The 15,081-nt window shown below is 39.5% G+C and overlaps 1 protein-coding gene across 1 annotated transcript; it reads left to right on the forward strand.

Moving 5' to 3' along the window:
- The first annotated feature begins 9,328 nt into the window (after positions 1-9,328).
- Positions 9,329-14,866, forward strand: krt18a.1 (keratin 18a, tandem duplicate 1). The gene is made up of 7 exons (XM_004565435.4): positions 9,329-9,878; positions 12,023-12,105; positions 12,572-12,728; positions 13,398-13,562; positions 13,645-13,770; positions 13,969-14,189; positions 14,275-14,866. The coding sequence occupies exons 1-7, from the start codon at positions 9,444-9,446 to the stop codon at positions 14,396-14,398; spliced, it is 1,311 nt and encodes a 436-aa protein (XP_004565492.1). The 5' UTR covers positions 9,329-9,443; the 3' UTR covers positions 14,399-14,866.
- The last annotated feature ends 215 nt before the right edge of the window (positions 14,867-15,081 follow it).

The raw sequence follows: 15,081 nt of genomic DNA on the forward strand, positions 1-15,081 counted from the left end.
TGAGTCAAAGCAACATAACTTTGGATTGATTTGTGTTGTTTGCTCACTTTGTTTTACTTTTGAGTTTCTGTTCAGTGAATTGGACTATAACTATTCTCGCTAAGATGTGTGCAAAGACGCCAAACAAAGTAACTGTGGAGAACTAGAAGAGCTATTAGCTCATTAGCTTTTAGACAAAGCAAGGTTAGCTTAACCTCACCAGCTTACTCTATCCCAGGGAATGGAAGACTGAAAAAGGCATTAGCTGATGGAAAAGAGAATAAAAGTTGTTGAGGAGTTTATTATGTGTTATTTTTCTAGTTTTTGGCTAGAGGAAGGTTAGCTTAACCTTGCTACCTTATTTTATCATGAAAACTGAAAGCCTGAAAAGGCTGCTACCTTATATAAAATAATACGAAAGTTGAGGTATAGCGATAAGCAAGACAGCAAACAAGACAAATAATGAGAAATAGAGCCCAGTAGGACTGTTATCTTTCGGACACTGAAAAAGCTGCTAGCAGAAAAAAACAAGATTAAACTCAATTATTGCAGTTCAATGCAATACTAAGCTAAATCTCTTTATGCTTAATGTACATATAAGAGAGCTGTGTTGATCTCGTGTCGTCATTGCCTTTATCTACACCTAGTTTAACTGTAGCTGGCAATTTGACTTTGAATAGTCGGACCAAATGTAGTTATGTATGAACCCCTCAGACATTTATCTATGATTGTAATTTTTGTTGCTTTGAGCCATAAAATCTATTTTACATAATACTTCCCCTTCATTTGTTTGTGATATGTTCTTGAGTTATATAATTTCATAACACACTTCCTGAAAAAGTATCCTTGTTTGTCATTTGAGTCACAAGAGTCGTAATTCTTAGTTCTTAATTTAATTATAGTTCTGCTGTCACAGCACACATAGAGAGGAGACCACATATGAATTGCAACCAAAAATAAGTTTATTTTACAGAGCGAAAGCAAAAACCAACATAAACAAACCAAACATGGCAAAACCAAACAAGCTGGGGACCAAGAGAAAATGATGGGGTAGTACAGCTTTGCATCAGGGGGGTTAGACCTGATCAGATGAATGCTTCCACCACAAACCCCTTAGCAATGAAAAGCACTGAAAAAAGATTATTTACAGTTAAATCTGGAGTTCTACACTAAGTCACCAAGTAACCTTTTTAGCTTTATAACATCAGCTGGTTGCAAAACTGTACATGCAGTGTAACAGAAAAAGTCTTTCCTGACACACAAACTTCACAAATGTCTGAGGTTCATCCAGTGTGAACATCCATAACCATGTAAGCAGGTATATCAAGTATAACAGATTGGATAAGGACTCAATTAAGATTATAATATACACTCACAACCATTTTATTAGGTACACCTGAATAGTATTGAATTGGACAAGGTGTTGGGAACGTTCCTCAGAGATTTTGGTCAATATTAACATGATAGTATCACATAGTTGCTGCAGATTTGTTGGTTTACATGATGTGACTCTCTTTCCCCAGCACACACCAACTGTGGAGTTGAATACAGTGAGCTCACTATCATTTTCAGTAAATGAGTATAAGTTTATAGTTTATTTGAGCTTGGCAACATGGCACGTAATTCTACTGGAAACAGCCATCTGAAGATGGGTACACTATAGTCATAAAAGGACAGACATGGTCACCAACAATATTTGATAGGCTGTAGCATTTACATGATGGTCAGTTAGTACTGAGGAGCCCAAAGTGTGCCCACATCATTTCATTACCAGCAGCAGCCTGAACTGCTGATATAAGGCAGAATGGATCCATGCGTTCCTGTTGTATACACCAAACTCTGACCCTTCCATTCAAATGTTGAAGCAGAAAGTGGGACTCATCAGACTAGGCAACATTTTTTTCAGTCTTTTATTGCCCAGTTTTGATAAGCCAATGTGAGTTGTACTCTCCTCAAACTCGAATAGGACCCAGCATGGTCTTCTGCTGCTGTAGGCCATCTGCCACATATTGTATGTTCAGACATGCTCCTCTGCATACCTTGACTGTGACCGCAACTTTGTAGTGTGCCTGATAAAGCAGTCGGTGAATATATATATATATATATATATATACATATATATATATATATATATAAACACCCAGCACGCCCCTGCGGACGGTTTATCCTTCAAGTTCGGGTCCTCTACCAGAGGCCTGGGAGCTTGAGGGTCCTGCGCAGTATCTTAGCTGTTCCCAGGACTGCGCTCTTCTGGACAGAGATCTCCGATGTTGTTCCCGGGATCTGCTGGAGCCACTCGCCTAGCTTGGGAGTCACCGCACCTAGTGCTCCGAGTACCACGGGGATATATATATATACACAAACAAATAAGTAGGAAAGAACTGTGTGCATCAAGACTCAAATTCATGACTGCTTGACACTTCATAGGAAAATAAAGATATAAATTTATGTTTAAAGGATCAACATAAAAAGAAAGTATGCATGCCTTGATGTCATTGAAACTCCCATGCAACCCGTGGTAATGACCAATACTGCTATTACATGTCTGTCTCTCCTTTTGGATAGTTTTGGCTCCAATTCTGAATCAAGCCTGTACCAAACCTGGCAGGCAACTAACCTCAAACTGGATTACAAAGTCCCAGAGGCTTTATCTAAAGTTCAATTTAGCCAATACAACAAAGTTCTAGACGGGGTGTGCCCTTTAAGGTAAAATATCTGAAAACACGGCAAAGCACTGAATGAATACCTATCTTATTTAATACACCCGCACTGTCACGGCAGGGTTGCATCCACACAGACTTCACCGGGTCAGATAACCAGAGAGACTAAACTTTACCTTCATCAGTTCAACAAAAGCAATAAGGACATATAGGAAGGAAGGGAGAGTGATAAAGAACTGCTCGAATCCTGTTTTTTTCTTTTTTTGCCCAGTTTATCCTTTGTTATTTTCAGTTCTCCACTCTGACAACCACATACCAAATCTCTGTCCTGATCTAAACCAGACCATTGACCCCTGACCTCCCTTTTTGTCTGTGGATCTGTTCACTCCTTCTCTCTGGTAAACCTGGAGCCTTTCAGTAAAGACAACACCCTTATTTAACCTGTGACACCCATGTGTTAAATTAGCTTTCCAGCTGTCAGACTTGACTCACATTCTACTTCACAAAAACACTCAATCCCTCTCTTTTTGTTTGCATCTTCCTCTAACATATTCTCTCTTCAGTTTATTTCATATTAAACACGTACAAAATTCTTCTGTCTTATCTTGGCCACCTGCAGACTTCCCGCCTCCATACAGACTCTAACAATTACATCTAGAGCTTCTTGGAATCAAGCAAAGTCATTCCTTTAATCATGAGCAATTCCTCAAAAACACCCTCTTCCATTGTGTCTGCTCTTGTCATTTTCACGACATGGGAACAATGGCAAAGACATTTCCCGACATCTGATCTTGTGCGATTAGTGCTTTAGTGGTGTCTGAGTCAACCTCTGCACCTGGTGGGCATGTTGCACACACCTGTAAATTGTCTACACACAAGTGCTTACCATGTGAGTCTTTATGAGCTTCTTAACGGCTCGCTCACACTAGAGTAAAAATATCACAGCAACTTCTGTGCGACAAAGAAAATCTGTGGTTTCCTGGTGATTGCATCCATTTTTTATTTTTGCATTGAAATAGTTATAGTAACAACTTTTGGTCACAAAGTGATTCTACGGCAGTAAACCTGTCTCCAAACCACTGTGGTCTGACTCAGACTGACTGCAATCACTCTCAGACAGATTGGCGAAGGTTTTTTCAATGCTTTTCCTATGTAAGTGCTTTCTATCTAACATTTATACGCCAATCGATGCATCAGAGAGCAACTAGGGGTTAGTATCTTGCCCAAGGACATTTGGCGTGCAGACTAGAGCGACGGGATTGAACCACCAATCTTCTGATCAGTAGGTGACCTTCTCTATATCCTGAGCTCCAGCCACCCCAAGCAGGTATCTATGTAATTTTGCAGCTAAATCACCATCCTGCAGCAACTTTCACTGTTTATGAAGGAAGTTCAGTTTCACATCTATGACGTTTTGGCTGAACACTAAATGTAAGCAGTAAATGTCAATTTCTGTCTAATGTTAATGTGTGTGTATCACCACAGTTAGTCACCATGTTATCACAAACAGATTACATGTTTGTGCCATGTAATCTATTGAATGGAGCCAGTTTGACTCCATTCAATAGCAAACTTATCACAGACTGATGCCAGGCTGAATCCTTATCCCTTCTTATTGAAGGGATAAGGATTCAAAGTCACTGAAGACTGAAACCACTGTGGTCACGTTTTCCCTAGTGTGACTGTACTGTTATGCTTCTGTGTGGCATCTTGCCACAGGCTGTTTTTAGGTATTCTCTGTGATTCTCTGCTCATTCATGTTATTTGCATATTCAGGAATGAGTGCTGAGTAGAAGTACACCATGAGGGTCATAAGAAGGTTTTAATGGTGTGGGTTAGGGGTTAACAATGTTATCTAACAGCAAGGGAGTCCTTGTTTTCAAACCTGGGAGCTATGTGTTGCTTGCATGTCCTCTCTGCCACTGAACAAAAACCACTCTAGGTTAATTATTGCTATATTTACCCAGAAACACTACTAAAAGAAATGCTTGTATCTCATTTTCTGGTTATAAAATTCTGTAATTGTTGGGCTTTTTTGCCCCCTAATTAGTTTTCTGAAGTGGTCACAACATGGGCTCTCCCTTGCTTGTTGTTGCAGTAAGAGTTAATCTGTGAGACATCATGAATGAAAGTCCTTGTGTCAGTAGTTTTAATGGGAGTTCCACAGAAATTCCTCAGTGATGGTTTGTCCTCCTAATGAATAAGGTGCTGAGTGATAAAGTGCAGCCAAGGTCAGATGTTTGACAAGTCCTTGGCCCGGCCAGTGCATTAGACCTCTCGGCGGTCTTCCTTTGCTTCTGTCAGGCCTGCTCTGATTTAGCACTTTCTGTGGGTGTTCTGGACCCTGAGGCCAGAACAGGGAAATTATGGTCCAGCAGAACAAAATCCCTACAGTCCCTCTGATCTGCTCAAGCCAGCCAGGCTAATTTTTACCCCAGTGAAGTTTCAACTCAACATCAGATGATCATGAGTCAAACTCAGGCATTTAACAACAAACACAACCCTTGTGACCAAAGAGAGTGCCGTCTAAACAGAAAAGCGATGACCTTTCAGGTCACTTTCACACTGCCAGATTAAATGCCATATATGAGCATGCACATGTGACACTTTTCCCATCTACATACAGTATTTAACAAGAGTGAGAGCAGAGCCATTGCAGAACATTGATCATAAGGCAAGTATGACTAGCTTATGAATTCCCAGACTCCATCACAGTCAACTGCATTATTACACAAGGCTGATAAGGGTGTTGAAGTAGCGTAAACAGAGGCTGAGCATTGCTCAACCCATTTCCAGTTAACTTTTCTAAAAAAGTGTCACTCTTTCCTGAGCATTTTAGGATGGAAACAAACAAGTCTGAACAATAATTTGCTTTGACTTTAAATCCTTATAATGATTTCTTGCTGTACATAATAGTTAATATTGAATGGAAAACATAGTTGTAAACACAGCTATGAAAATGATCAAAGTGTATGCACAAAAATGGAGAGGAGGTGATTGCACCAGTTTATGCCCAGTCTATGCAATTTTGAAAAAGTTTCACTTATTTTTTAAATTAAAATATGTACAGATATATTTACATAAACTGTGATGTGCCCTTTGAAGTTTGTCAGGTTAGCGTGCAAGTAGGAGGGGAACTTGCGTGATGACTATCAGGGCAGTAATGGGCAAAGATTCTTGGCACTGGGCCAGGACCTCTGAGCTTTCGCCCTAACTGGCATCAGCCAAACATTGTGACCAAGGATAAGGGTTCAACATCAAACAGTTGGATGGGCACTTTCCCGTTCATATTTCACAATCATCAGTCAGGTAAACCAATGATGTCATAATGTGATTTTTATTTGTTGTGCAATAGATATCAGACCCAGAAATCAGACTAGTATTATCTGTGCCTTCCCCTTATCATAATACGGGTGGTTTTCCTAACACCATGACAATGTTTATTTTACGTGAAATCAATGCTTTATTGTGAGCAAAGAGTAACATTAAGATCCTGCAAGAAAAAAAGAAAAACACCTGAAGTAGAGGTGTGGTGCCATTTGTTCAAGTCGTGGAGTGTGTCCATGTGATGGAGTTAGTTCACAAAGATTTCAGGTTTATATTGTGTAAAAGTTTGAAATTAAATTAATTCACATTTATATAAAACCATGCTGATTCTTTTTTAGCCTCCTTTCATTTTTCTACATTGACGCACTGTTTTCACAAAACTAACACTACAATCCTGCAGCAGCTTTTTGAAGCCATTAGCGGTTTGCTAATTCATTACCAAATCTGGCCATAGATATCTTCATGGCAGCTTTTACTACTCAATTTCTGTTTATACATTTCTTACATGAAACGGTCTACTCTTAAAGTGACAAGTGCATTTCAATTGATTAAGCTTACTGTAATTATTTTATATGCTCCCTTAGAAAAAAAAGTGATGAAGAGTGGCTCCTGATCTGCTAGCGCTACATCTAAATTAAAGATGTTTATGGATCATCAAGATTTGTGAAACAACAGGAGGTCGCACATTTTCAATATTTAAACTGTTCTTTTAATTTTCTGAGGTTAGCTAAGGTGTTAGGTACCACTGTCATGTCAGGATGTTAAGATGCTGGAATGATGACTTTTTAGCTTAGCAACTAGCTTGAATGACAGAGAGAGTGTTAACAAGCTAGCATGATTCTTTTTATTTCACGCTTAGAAATTTACTGACCTGGTTAAAGCCCAATTTATTTTTAAATGGTCATTGTTATATAAAAAGCAAAAAAAAGCATGTTTTTGGATATTCAAATATTTAGTGAGCACAAATATCAGCAGCTGCTAAATGTAATAATCGTCCTCTGTTGATCTCTACAAGACCTCCAAAAAATGTGTTTTCACATTTGTTTATATACATTTTAAGCAAATAAGAAATATGTTAAGTGGTGATATTCTAAAGTGTTAATTTCCATATTATTTCATGTTCAGTGGAGCTAGTTTTTTCCACTACTTCCAGTGTCAGTGCTATGCTAACCTGGCACCAGCTTCATACTTACACTGAACTACTCGTTTAAGATAGGATTTACAAAAAGGCTACAAGGCCACATTTTTATACCGGAAAGAGCTGCAGCTGAGGCAAATTTTCACCAACTGGTGAAATTCTAAAATGTTCATATTCTGTTTCCGTTCTCAAGTTTAGCTAATTTTGTCCTGTGCTGTACTTGCGTTATGTGTTCAAAATAAAGTGTAAAACCCACATTGTTGTTGTTGTTGTTGTGTCAGGCTTAAGGTAACCCCTGTTATTCACCTTACAAATAATGTACACATACTATGGTCAGCTATTATCCTCAAACCTTAATCTTTGTTTTCTCTGCTGGGTGTGGCAGCCATTAGATTCAGACAAAGCACAATCATTCTCCACCACTACAAGACAAACAAAATCGTGGGAAAAAACAAAACAAAAAAAACAGTCATCCATAAAATGATCCTAGCTAGTTTTGCATATTTACTAATTACTAATTTCAGAAGAAATAGAATTTCTTAAATCTATTTGTAGATCAGAAACATGTTTTTTGTCTACTCTCTTTTCTCTTGCTTGATTTGTGTCTGTTCTTCAGTTTCTACTGACTGCCCTCAAAATATCTCAGAGACTTACAGGTAAGCTTAAATACATGTTTGTGAAGCAGCTTCTTATGAAGCCACTTTATTGCAATGCTTACGACAAATCCATTTGTTTACCGGCTCATCTGCAGAGCAAGAGTATTTCTGATTTTGTCAGGGGCCCTTTATCCTTTAATATCCTGCTGCATATTCCTTCCTAAAAAAAACCCCCCAAAAAAACAGAAAAATGTGGAGCAACAATAATACTGAACAACAAAACCTTAAGCAGGATCTTTATCTGGGAACAAGTCGATGATGATACAGACGACTGTGCGTAGGAAGATAACTTTGCGTATAAAACTGATTAATTGTTCTGCAAAACAGAAATCTGACAGTGACGCATATTATAAAATGCATATCTGTACAGTTTATGTAAAACTGTGAAGAAAACAAAGAAAAGAAGTTATTCCTTGTTTTAAGACCACCAAGTAGAGGAATGTGTCTGGAATGTTCTTGTGTTAAAAAGCTGCAGGGGGGCCCCTGAAGTATGTTTACTGGTGTAGAAAAGTCATTGTTCTTACATATCTACTAACCAGACTGCAGAATTGTTCCTTTGTTTGACCATATCCTTTATGGGAGGGGGGCAATCAGGCACACATCCGGCTAAGCAGGACAGATAACATGCTGGAGTACACATAACATCTGGAGTTAGCACCTTGAAAACCTTTTTCTTATTTAACTGATGTTTTTTATTCAGGTTTAAACACCAAAGATCATGGGTTGTGTTTGTGGTATGTTAGATTTGAAAATGTACTTTCACATCAAACCAACAGACACCTGGAATGGTATAAAAATACCTTTAACAATAATTAGCTGGATCCCAAATAATGCTTTTATAAAATACTATGATTGCAGATGTTTATTGAGAGTTTTGTTTATGTTAAATCAGTAAGAGTGCTGACAAACACAAAAGATTACATTTTTAAACGACAGCTAATGCACTTCTGCATTAGCTGTCGTGTCTTCCTCATGTAGGTATGAAATGACCTGATCTCATCAGCTCCGATGAGTAGAGCAGTGATGACATCATTTGAGCATGTGATCACTCACTGAATCTGTGGGTCACTTTTGGGTGTGTCACTCCTATAGGGTGGAGATTATGATGAGTCTAACGTGGAGCCAAAAGGAGGTATAGCTGTTTATGTAACTCAGTACTGTTAATCCTATTACTGTTGGAACCATTGTTAATAAACATTGAGTGCAAAGGCCTAATATTATTTTAGGCATTCCTTAACTGTCAGTGTGGGTTTTATTCTCTTTAAAGGTTTTGTTAGTAAAATTAACAAGCAGAACTAATCTTAGACTTTACTGTTGTGTCAGTAAAGTCCAAAATTAAGGCCACTCTAGTCTCATATAGGGAAAAAAAGGTTTTATAATTCTACCAAATATCAAGTTACTGAATACCACAGAGTCAAGATTTACTAACTTAGGGAGCCTTCAAGGACAAAGGCAGGTTCTGAGCAGTAAGTATGGCTGAGGCCAGTGGAAAAAAAGGGAGGTGACACAGGCTAGGAGGAGTGGTCAGAGGGGCGGACCTGAGGGCCCACAAGGTTTATATAGTTTAAAACTTTCCCTCTCCTCCTGCCTTGTGTCTGTGAGCTCCAATTTCTGCCTGCCCAGGCTGTGCCTCTGTCTCTCTTACTGACAGTCTCTCTCACTGAGTCTCACACTATAGCGACAATGCAAACCTCCAGACATAGTACATACTCTGTGCGCTCCTCCTCTAGTAGCAGGGCTCCTGCTATGTCCATCACTCGCACCTCTGCTCCGCTCTACAAATCCAGCAGCATTCATGGTGGGGCCGGTGGGACCAAAATCAGCGTCTCCTCCAGCTACCGCAGTGGACTGGGATCCAGCATGGCAGCTGGCTCTGGAGCAGGAGGCTTCTCCAGCAACATCCAGGTGAGCGGGAACAGCGCCGACATCATGGGCAATGAGAAGTTTGCCATGCAGAACCTGAATGACCGCCTGGCCAGTTACCTGGAGACGGTGAGGAACCTGGAGCAGGCCAACCTCAAGCTGGAGATTAAGATCAAGGAGGCCCTGGAGAAGAGCGGACCCGACTTCAGAGACTACAGCAAGTACCAGGCCATCCTGGATGACCTGCGGAAGAAGGTGAGGAGGGAAATGGGGTTGGGAGGGATGACGAGGGTAGACAGGGGAATGTGACCGTTTATGTGTTAATAAAAAAAGAACGAGAGATGAAAGAAGATGAACATGAAAAGCAGAATGAGATGTGCTGTGATAAACATTTTAAGATGTTGTGAGTGTACCTGATTGGTTATGTATTTTTGACTAAATATATCCCCATTAGTTCTCAGGGTCTCGTATAGTTTGTAGAATCCTAACAAAGTGGATTCCTGCTAGTGCTTGGCATAGCGCCACTGCTGCTTTGAGCTGGGGGCTGAGGGTTGGACCGGAAACAGTATGGAGGAGGAATGCTGGATCATCAGGGGTCACAGACACAGGAAACCAGAGAGAGAATCCTGCGACTACTTATAAACCCCATACTTCCCATCCTTAACTACCCTTTCCCTCCTTGTTTAGTCTTCTTAAATTGAGAGTGTGACTGTAACAATTTCACTCTGCGTTCATCCAACAGAAAGTGAGAGATAAAAGGGAAACTTATTAGACACAGAAGGATCTATCAGCATTTTATAAGTGACTGAATGTTAACTCATGCTTAAATGACAAATGCTATGAAGTCAGTTCAGCTGTAATTTCCACACAGTTTCAAGATTTCAAAGTAAAGGTACTACTCATGCAGCAAAAACATGTTAATCATTTATTCGAGATTTCTTGGTATTGTGTGCCACAGAAAAAAACAGCAGGATCCCTGAAGCACAAAATCCTGACATTCTACATTCAAAACTGCTATTTGACAGCATTAAGTCAGACTTGCCACATGGAACATTCTGGACTTTCGACTGTAGCATAGCGTATCTCTGCATCTTATCACTGTGGGGAAACATATTTGTAGTCTAATCTTTGTAATAGGATACTAGCATCAAGGTCGGAAAATTTCTTTTTTGAATAAGCGGCTTTTCCCCCAATCCTTTACTTCTCAAAACATTACATAAGATCAAACGCTGTCTGGAATTGGGTTTTGTTTGCTCTACTAACAACTGAGGACCTCAGCTTAGCCAAACAGATAAAGGTCGAACACACCTAATATTTCGTCTGCAATGATGCAAAGAAATCACCCATAACCTCAGAAAAAAACCCAAAAAATTCTCACAGAGATTTAACAGAGTCTAAAAATAAATTTAGTTCTGACGTGAAAAGTCGACTACCCTCAGAATCACAGACTTGCATGTGAAGTGAACAAACACACACACAAACACACCGGCACAGCCATAGTCACCACCATCCTCATGCAAATTGTCTGCCGACAAGATCCTGTTTCTTAGCACCAACAGCCCGGCAGCCACTGATTGGCGCATTCTGCATACCTCCCTTGCCATCCATCCCAGCCTTTATCTGTCATATCTCTCAGCTAGAACAAATATTCTAACCATTTAGTTTTTGAAGCAGCTGCCACTATTCACATTTATACACACAGACAGTGACACTTATCCTCTAACAGTAAACCCCAATAAACTTTTATAGTTTTCTATGAAAACTTAAAACTAAAAAGCACACATAGCATGAGTAGAAAATTATTTTTATCTATATATAACATCAGGCTAGTTTTGAACTACGCTTTTTGAGTTTGATTGAGCAAAGATGTTTGTTTGCTAATAGCATAGCGATAGCCAGCAGCTGGTTGACTTAGCCAAGCAGCACTGAAAAACGCAAAATAAAAAAAGAATACCTAGCTTAGTCATTAACTTGGTATAATAATCTTTTTTTCCCTTTACATGAAGTCTTACCAAAGCTAAAAGGTTCTGAGGTACAGCTGTTTTCAGGCTTTATGCTAGGCTAACTGGCTGTTAGCCATAGCTTAGCATTTAGCAAACAAATGTAATTCTAGTCTTCAGCTTCTCATCTAACTTTTCAAAGTACAATATATGATAATATTAAATATAATATTCAAATTTTTATACACTACCAGTTCAAACTACAGGTAACTTCTGGTGATTCTAATAGTATGAAAAATACATTCTTAAGCAATATTACAAAACTACGCTAATAAAATATATACAATAGTCATTGTCTCTCTTTGTTGATTCTTTTGTAATTGCTCGCTCTACTGTTAGCTGCTTCATGTTTTAACTTTGCAGTTGAAATAAAGTTTTTCTTTTGTTATCCGATTCTAGGTGTTTGATGCCACTATCGACAATGCTCGTCTGGTTCTCAACATTGACAACGCTCGCCTGGCAGCTGATGACTTCCGAGTGAAGTAAGACCCGCCTGCTTTACCGCTGACATTGTAAAACACTGAAATAGACAACTGCTGGCACACCCTCTTTTAGTGCAGGATGGGTTGTAGGACGAATCTAGTGTGAAGATCTAAAGGAGGAGTCAGTCATCAGTCATGTAGTCGTAAATTGTCACCTTTGAATCACAACTGCTGGAGTTGTGTCATAAATTATGTGTAGTTGCAAACAGAGCTGACCATAAAGTTAACAGTATTATACGCTGACCAAATAATGATGTACACTGACATTTTCTAAACATACACAGTTCACACAAACACATAAATAATCATGAGCAACTCAAGACAAAGTACGGCAACTCTCTAAATAAGTGTAGCAAAATATTTAACAAAAATTTACAGGTAGACTAAGTTCATTAAGCCTCTGTGAATGTGAGCAGCTGCGCCAAACTCTGACGTTATCCTGACTGCTTTGCCCTGTCCTGTTTAGATATGAGTCCGAGCTGGCCATTCGCCAGTCTGTGGAGGCCGACATTGTTGGTCTGAGGAAAGTCATCGATGATACCAACTTGACCCGCATGAACCTGGAGAGTGAGATCGAAGCACTGAAGGAGGAGCTCATCCACCTCAAGAAAAACCATGAAAATGTGAGTTTGATTACTTTAACTTATTTCAAAAACAAAATTTCAAATATAAAATATTTAATTCAGGTCTATAGGCTATATTTGTGCTGCTTTCAACATAGTCGAACTCAGAAAGATACATAATTATATACATATTATTTGCAGATCTGTTCATCTCATTAATCCTTCTCATTGAAACCATATGTGCTTAAGTTCCATCCACATGCAGTGAAAGCCACGACTACAGCCTACACCTCCTTGAGTGGGATGTTGTGGAAAACAGTCTTTAGAAAACTTTGCTGGGAATGCAGAGGTTGCTTAAGAAATCTGAAATATCTGTATGTGAGATCTGTGGGAAGCCTCATCGTAAAAATGGTTCCCAGCCACAATTGGCAACAGAGAAAGCTCCAAAGATTTCAAATGACTATGATTTGAGTGCATAAGCCAAAACACAACCATTTGTTTACTGAGGGAAATATTAAATTAAGTGTTAAGGGACTCAGGCACAGACCTGTATATTTGCCTGACCGAAGCGTGTGATTATGGTTGGATAGAGGCTAAGGGTCACCGCTGGGTCATGACTCAGTTCAAGCAGTAGAATGAAAAAGAATTAAGAAGTATTCTATAGACCTGGAAGTAGTTAGGTAAGGTAAACAATAAGAGACTTTCTATTGACTTTCTTTTTTTCTTTAGGAAGTTATCGAGCTTCGTAACCAGATCGCCCAGTCTGGAGTCCACGTGGATGTCGACGCTCCTAAAGGCCAGGATCTGGCTCAGATCATGGCAGAAATCAGGGCCAAGTATGAGAAGATGGCAAAGAAGAACCAGGAAGAACTGAAAGCATGGCATGAATCTCAGGTAAACCATTAGCAAAAACAAATCAAGTTAAAAAATGTAAATAAATAAACTCTTGACTAACTTGTCTTTTAACCTCAATCAGATAACAGAAGTGCAGACACAGGTGACCCAGAACACAGAGGCCCTGAAGGGTGCCCAGACAGAGGTGCACGAACTGCGCAGACAGATACAAACGCTGGAGATTGAACTGGAATCACAGAAGAGTCTGGTGAGCAGTCTGCCCCTCATTTACCTCTAAACACGCTTATCTGAACTCTCCACATTGCCCAACTCAGCACTCTCACTTCAAGTCTCTCGGGTGTGTTCTGTTGACACAAGCGTTGCACTCCGGTGATTTGTCTCTATGGAGCTGTCATCACTAATCTGAGTCCACTGTAAAAATGTAACCCCTTCTTGTCACTTACAGAAAGCCTCTCTGGAGGGCACGCTAAGGGACACGGAGCTCCGTTACAACATGGAGATAGAGTCTTTAAACACCATCATCCTGGGCCTGGAGGCAGAGCTCACACAGCTGCGAAGCAAAATCCAGTTGCAGACACAGGATTACGAGGCCCTGCTCAATACAAAGATGAAGCTGGAGGCTGAGATCGCAACATACCGACGGCTGCTGGACGGTGGAGACTTCAAGTGCGTAGGATAGTTTTCCTATCATTTAGAAGTCTAAAAGTAGAAACTACCTGGAAGTTAACTGAGTATTAATGTTTTTACTTAGGCTCCAGGATGCTCTGGAAGAGCAGAAAACAACAGTGACCAAGACCAAAAAAGTGATGACCGTCACACAGACGCTGGTGGACGGCAAGGTGGTGTCCTCCAGCACAGAGACAAAGAACCTCTGAATACAAGGAGCAAGCAGCTGATTCTCTCACCAGTCACTGTCACAGCATTATAACACTAGCATACAACTGGTCAAATTTTACCTCTTTGCTTCTTAGTGATAGAGCACTAACAACAATAAGACCCTTCAGCCGTCTCTACCAATAGTTTGACTTCCTGGGTATACAGCTCTCCCACAGGCTGCTAAAAAAAAACTGGATCAAAAGAAAACAAAGTCATTTTTTATTTATTTCATCATGAGTTATTTATGTGTTTGTGTGTCGACATGCAGATGTTTACAAAAGTTTCAAATTGGAGAACTTTTTCAAAAAAACAAAAAGATTCAAGACGTTATTTCAAAGTCATAAAATTCTCAGAAAAAATGAAATTATTTTTATATTTCATCATCTTTTTTGTTTTCTTTCTGTCCAGTTTTGTCTGCCTGCTTTGCTGTTATGTTCAGACATTTCAATAAAGTCCATCTGAAATTATACTTGCTATCACGGTGTCTTGTTCATTCAGAAATCGCTCGAGATACAGATTTGTTTAGTCTGCTGAGCAGACAAGTAAACAGGAATCCCAAACCCCTGTTCCCATTAACACACACTGAAGCAGCTTAAAAATATTAATAACATAAAAAGGGGGATGGGAATAGGAGATAAGAATAACATAACAACATTGTTCGCATAATTGAGCTCCAGGCTCT

The sequence above is a fragment of the Maylandia zebra genome, linkage group LG20 (assembly GCF_041146795.1).
Source record: "Maylandia zebra isolate NMK-2024a linkage group LG20, Mzebra_GT3a, whole genome shotgun sequence".
Lineage (NCBI taxonomy): Eukaryota > Metazoa > Chordata > Actinopteri > Cichliformes > Cichlidae > Maylandia > Maylandia zebra.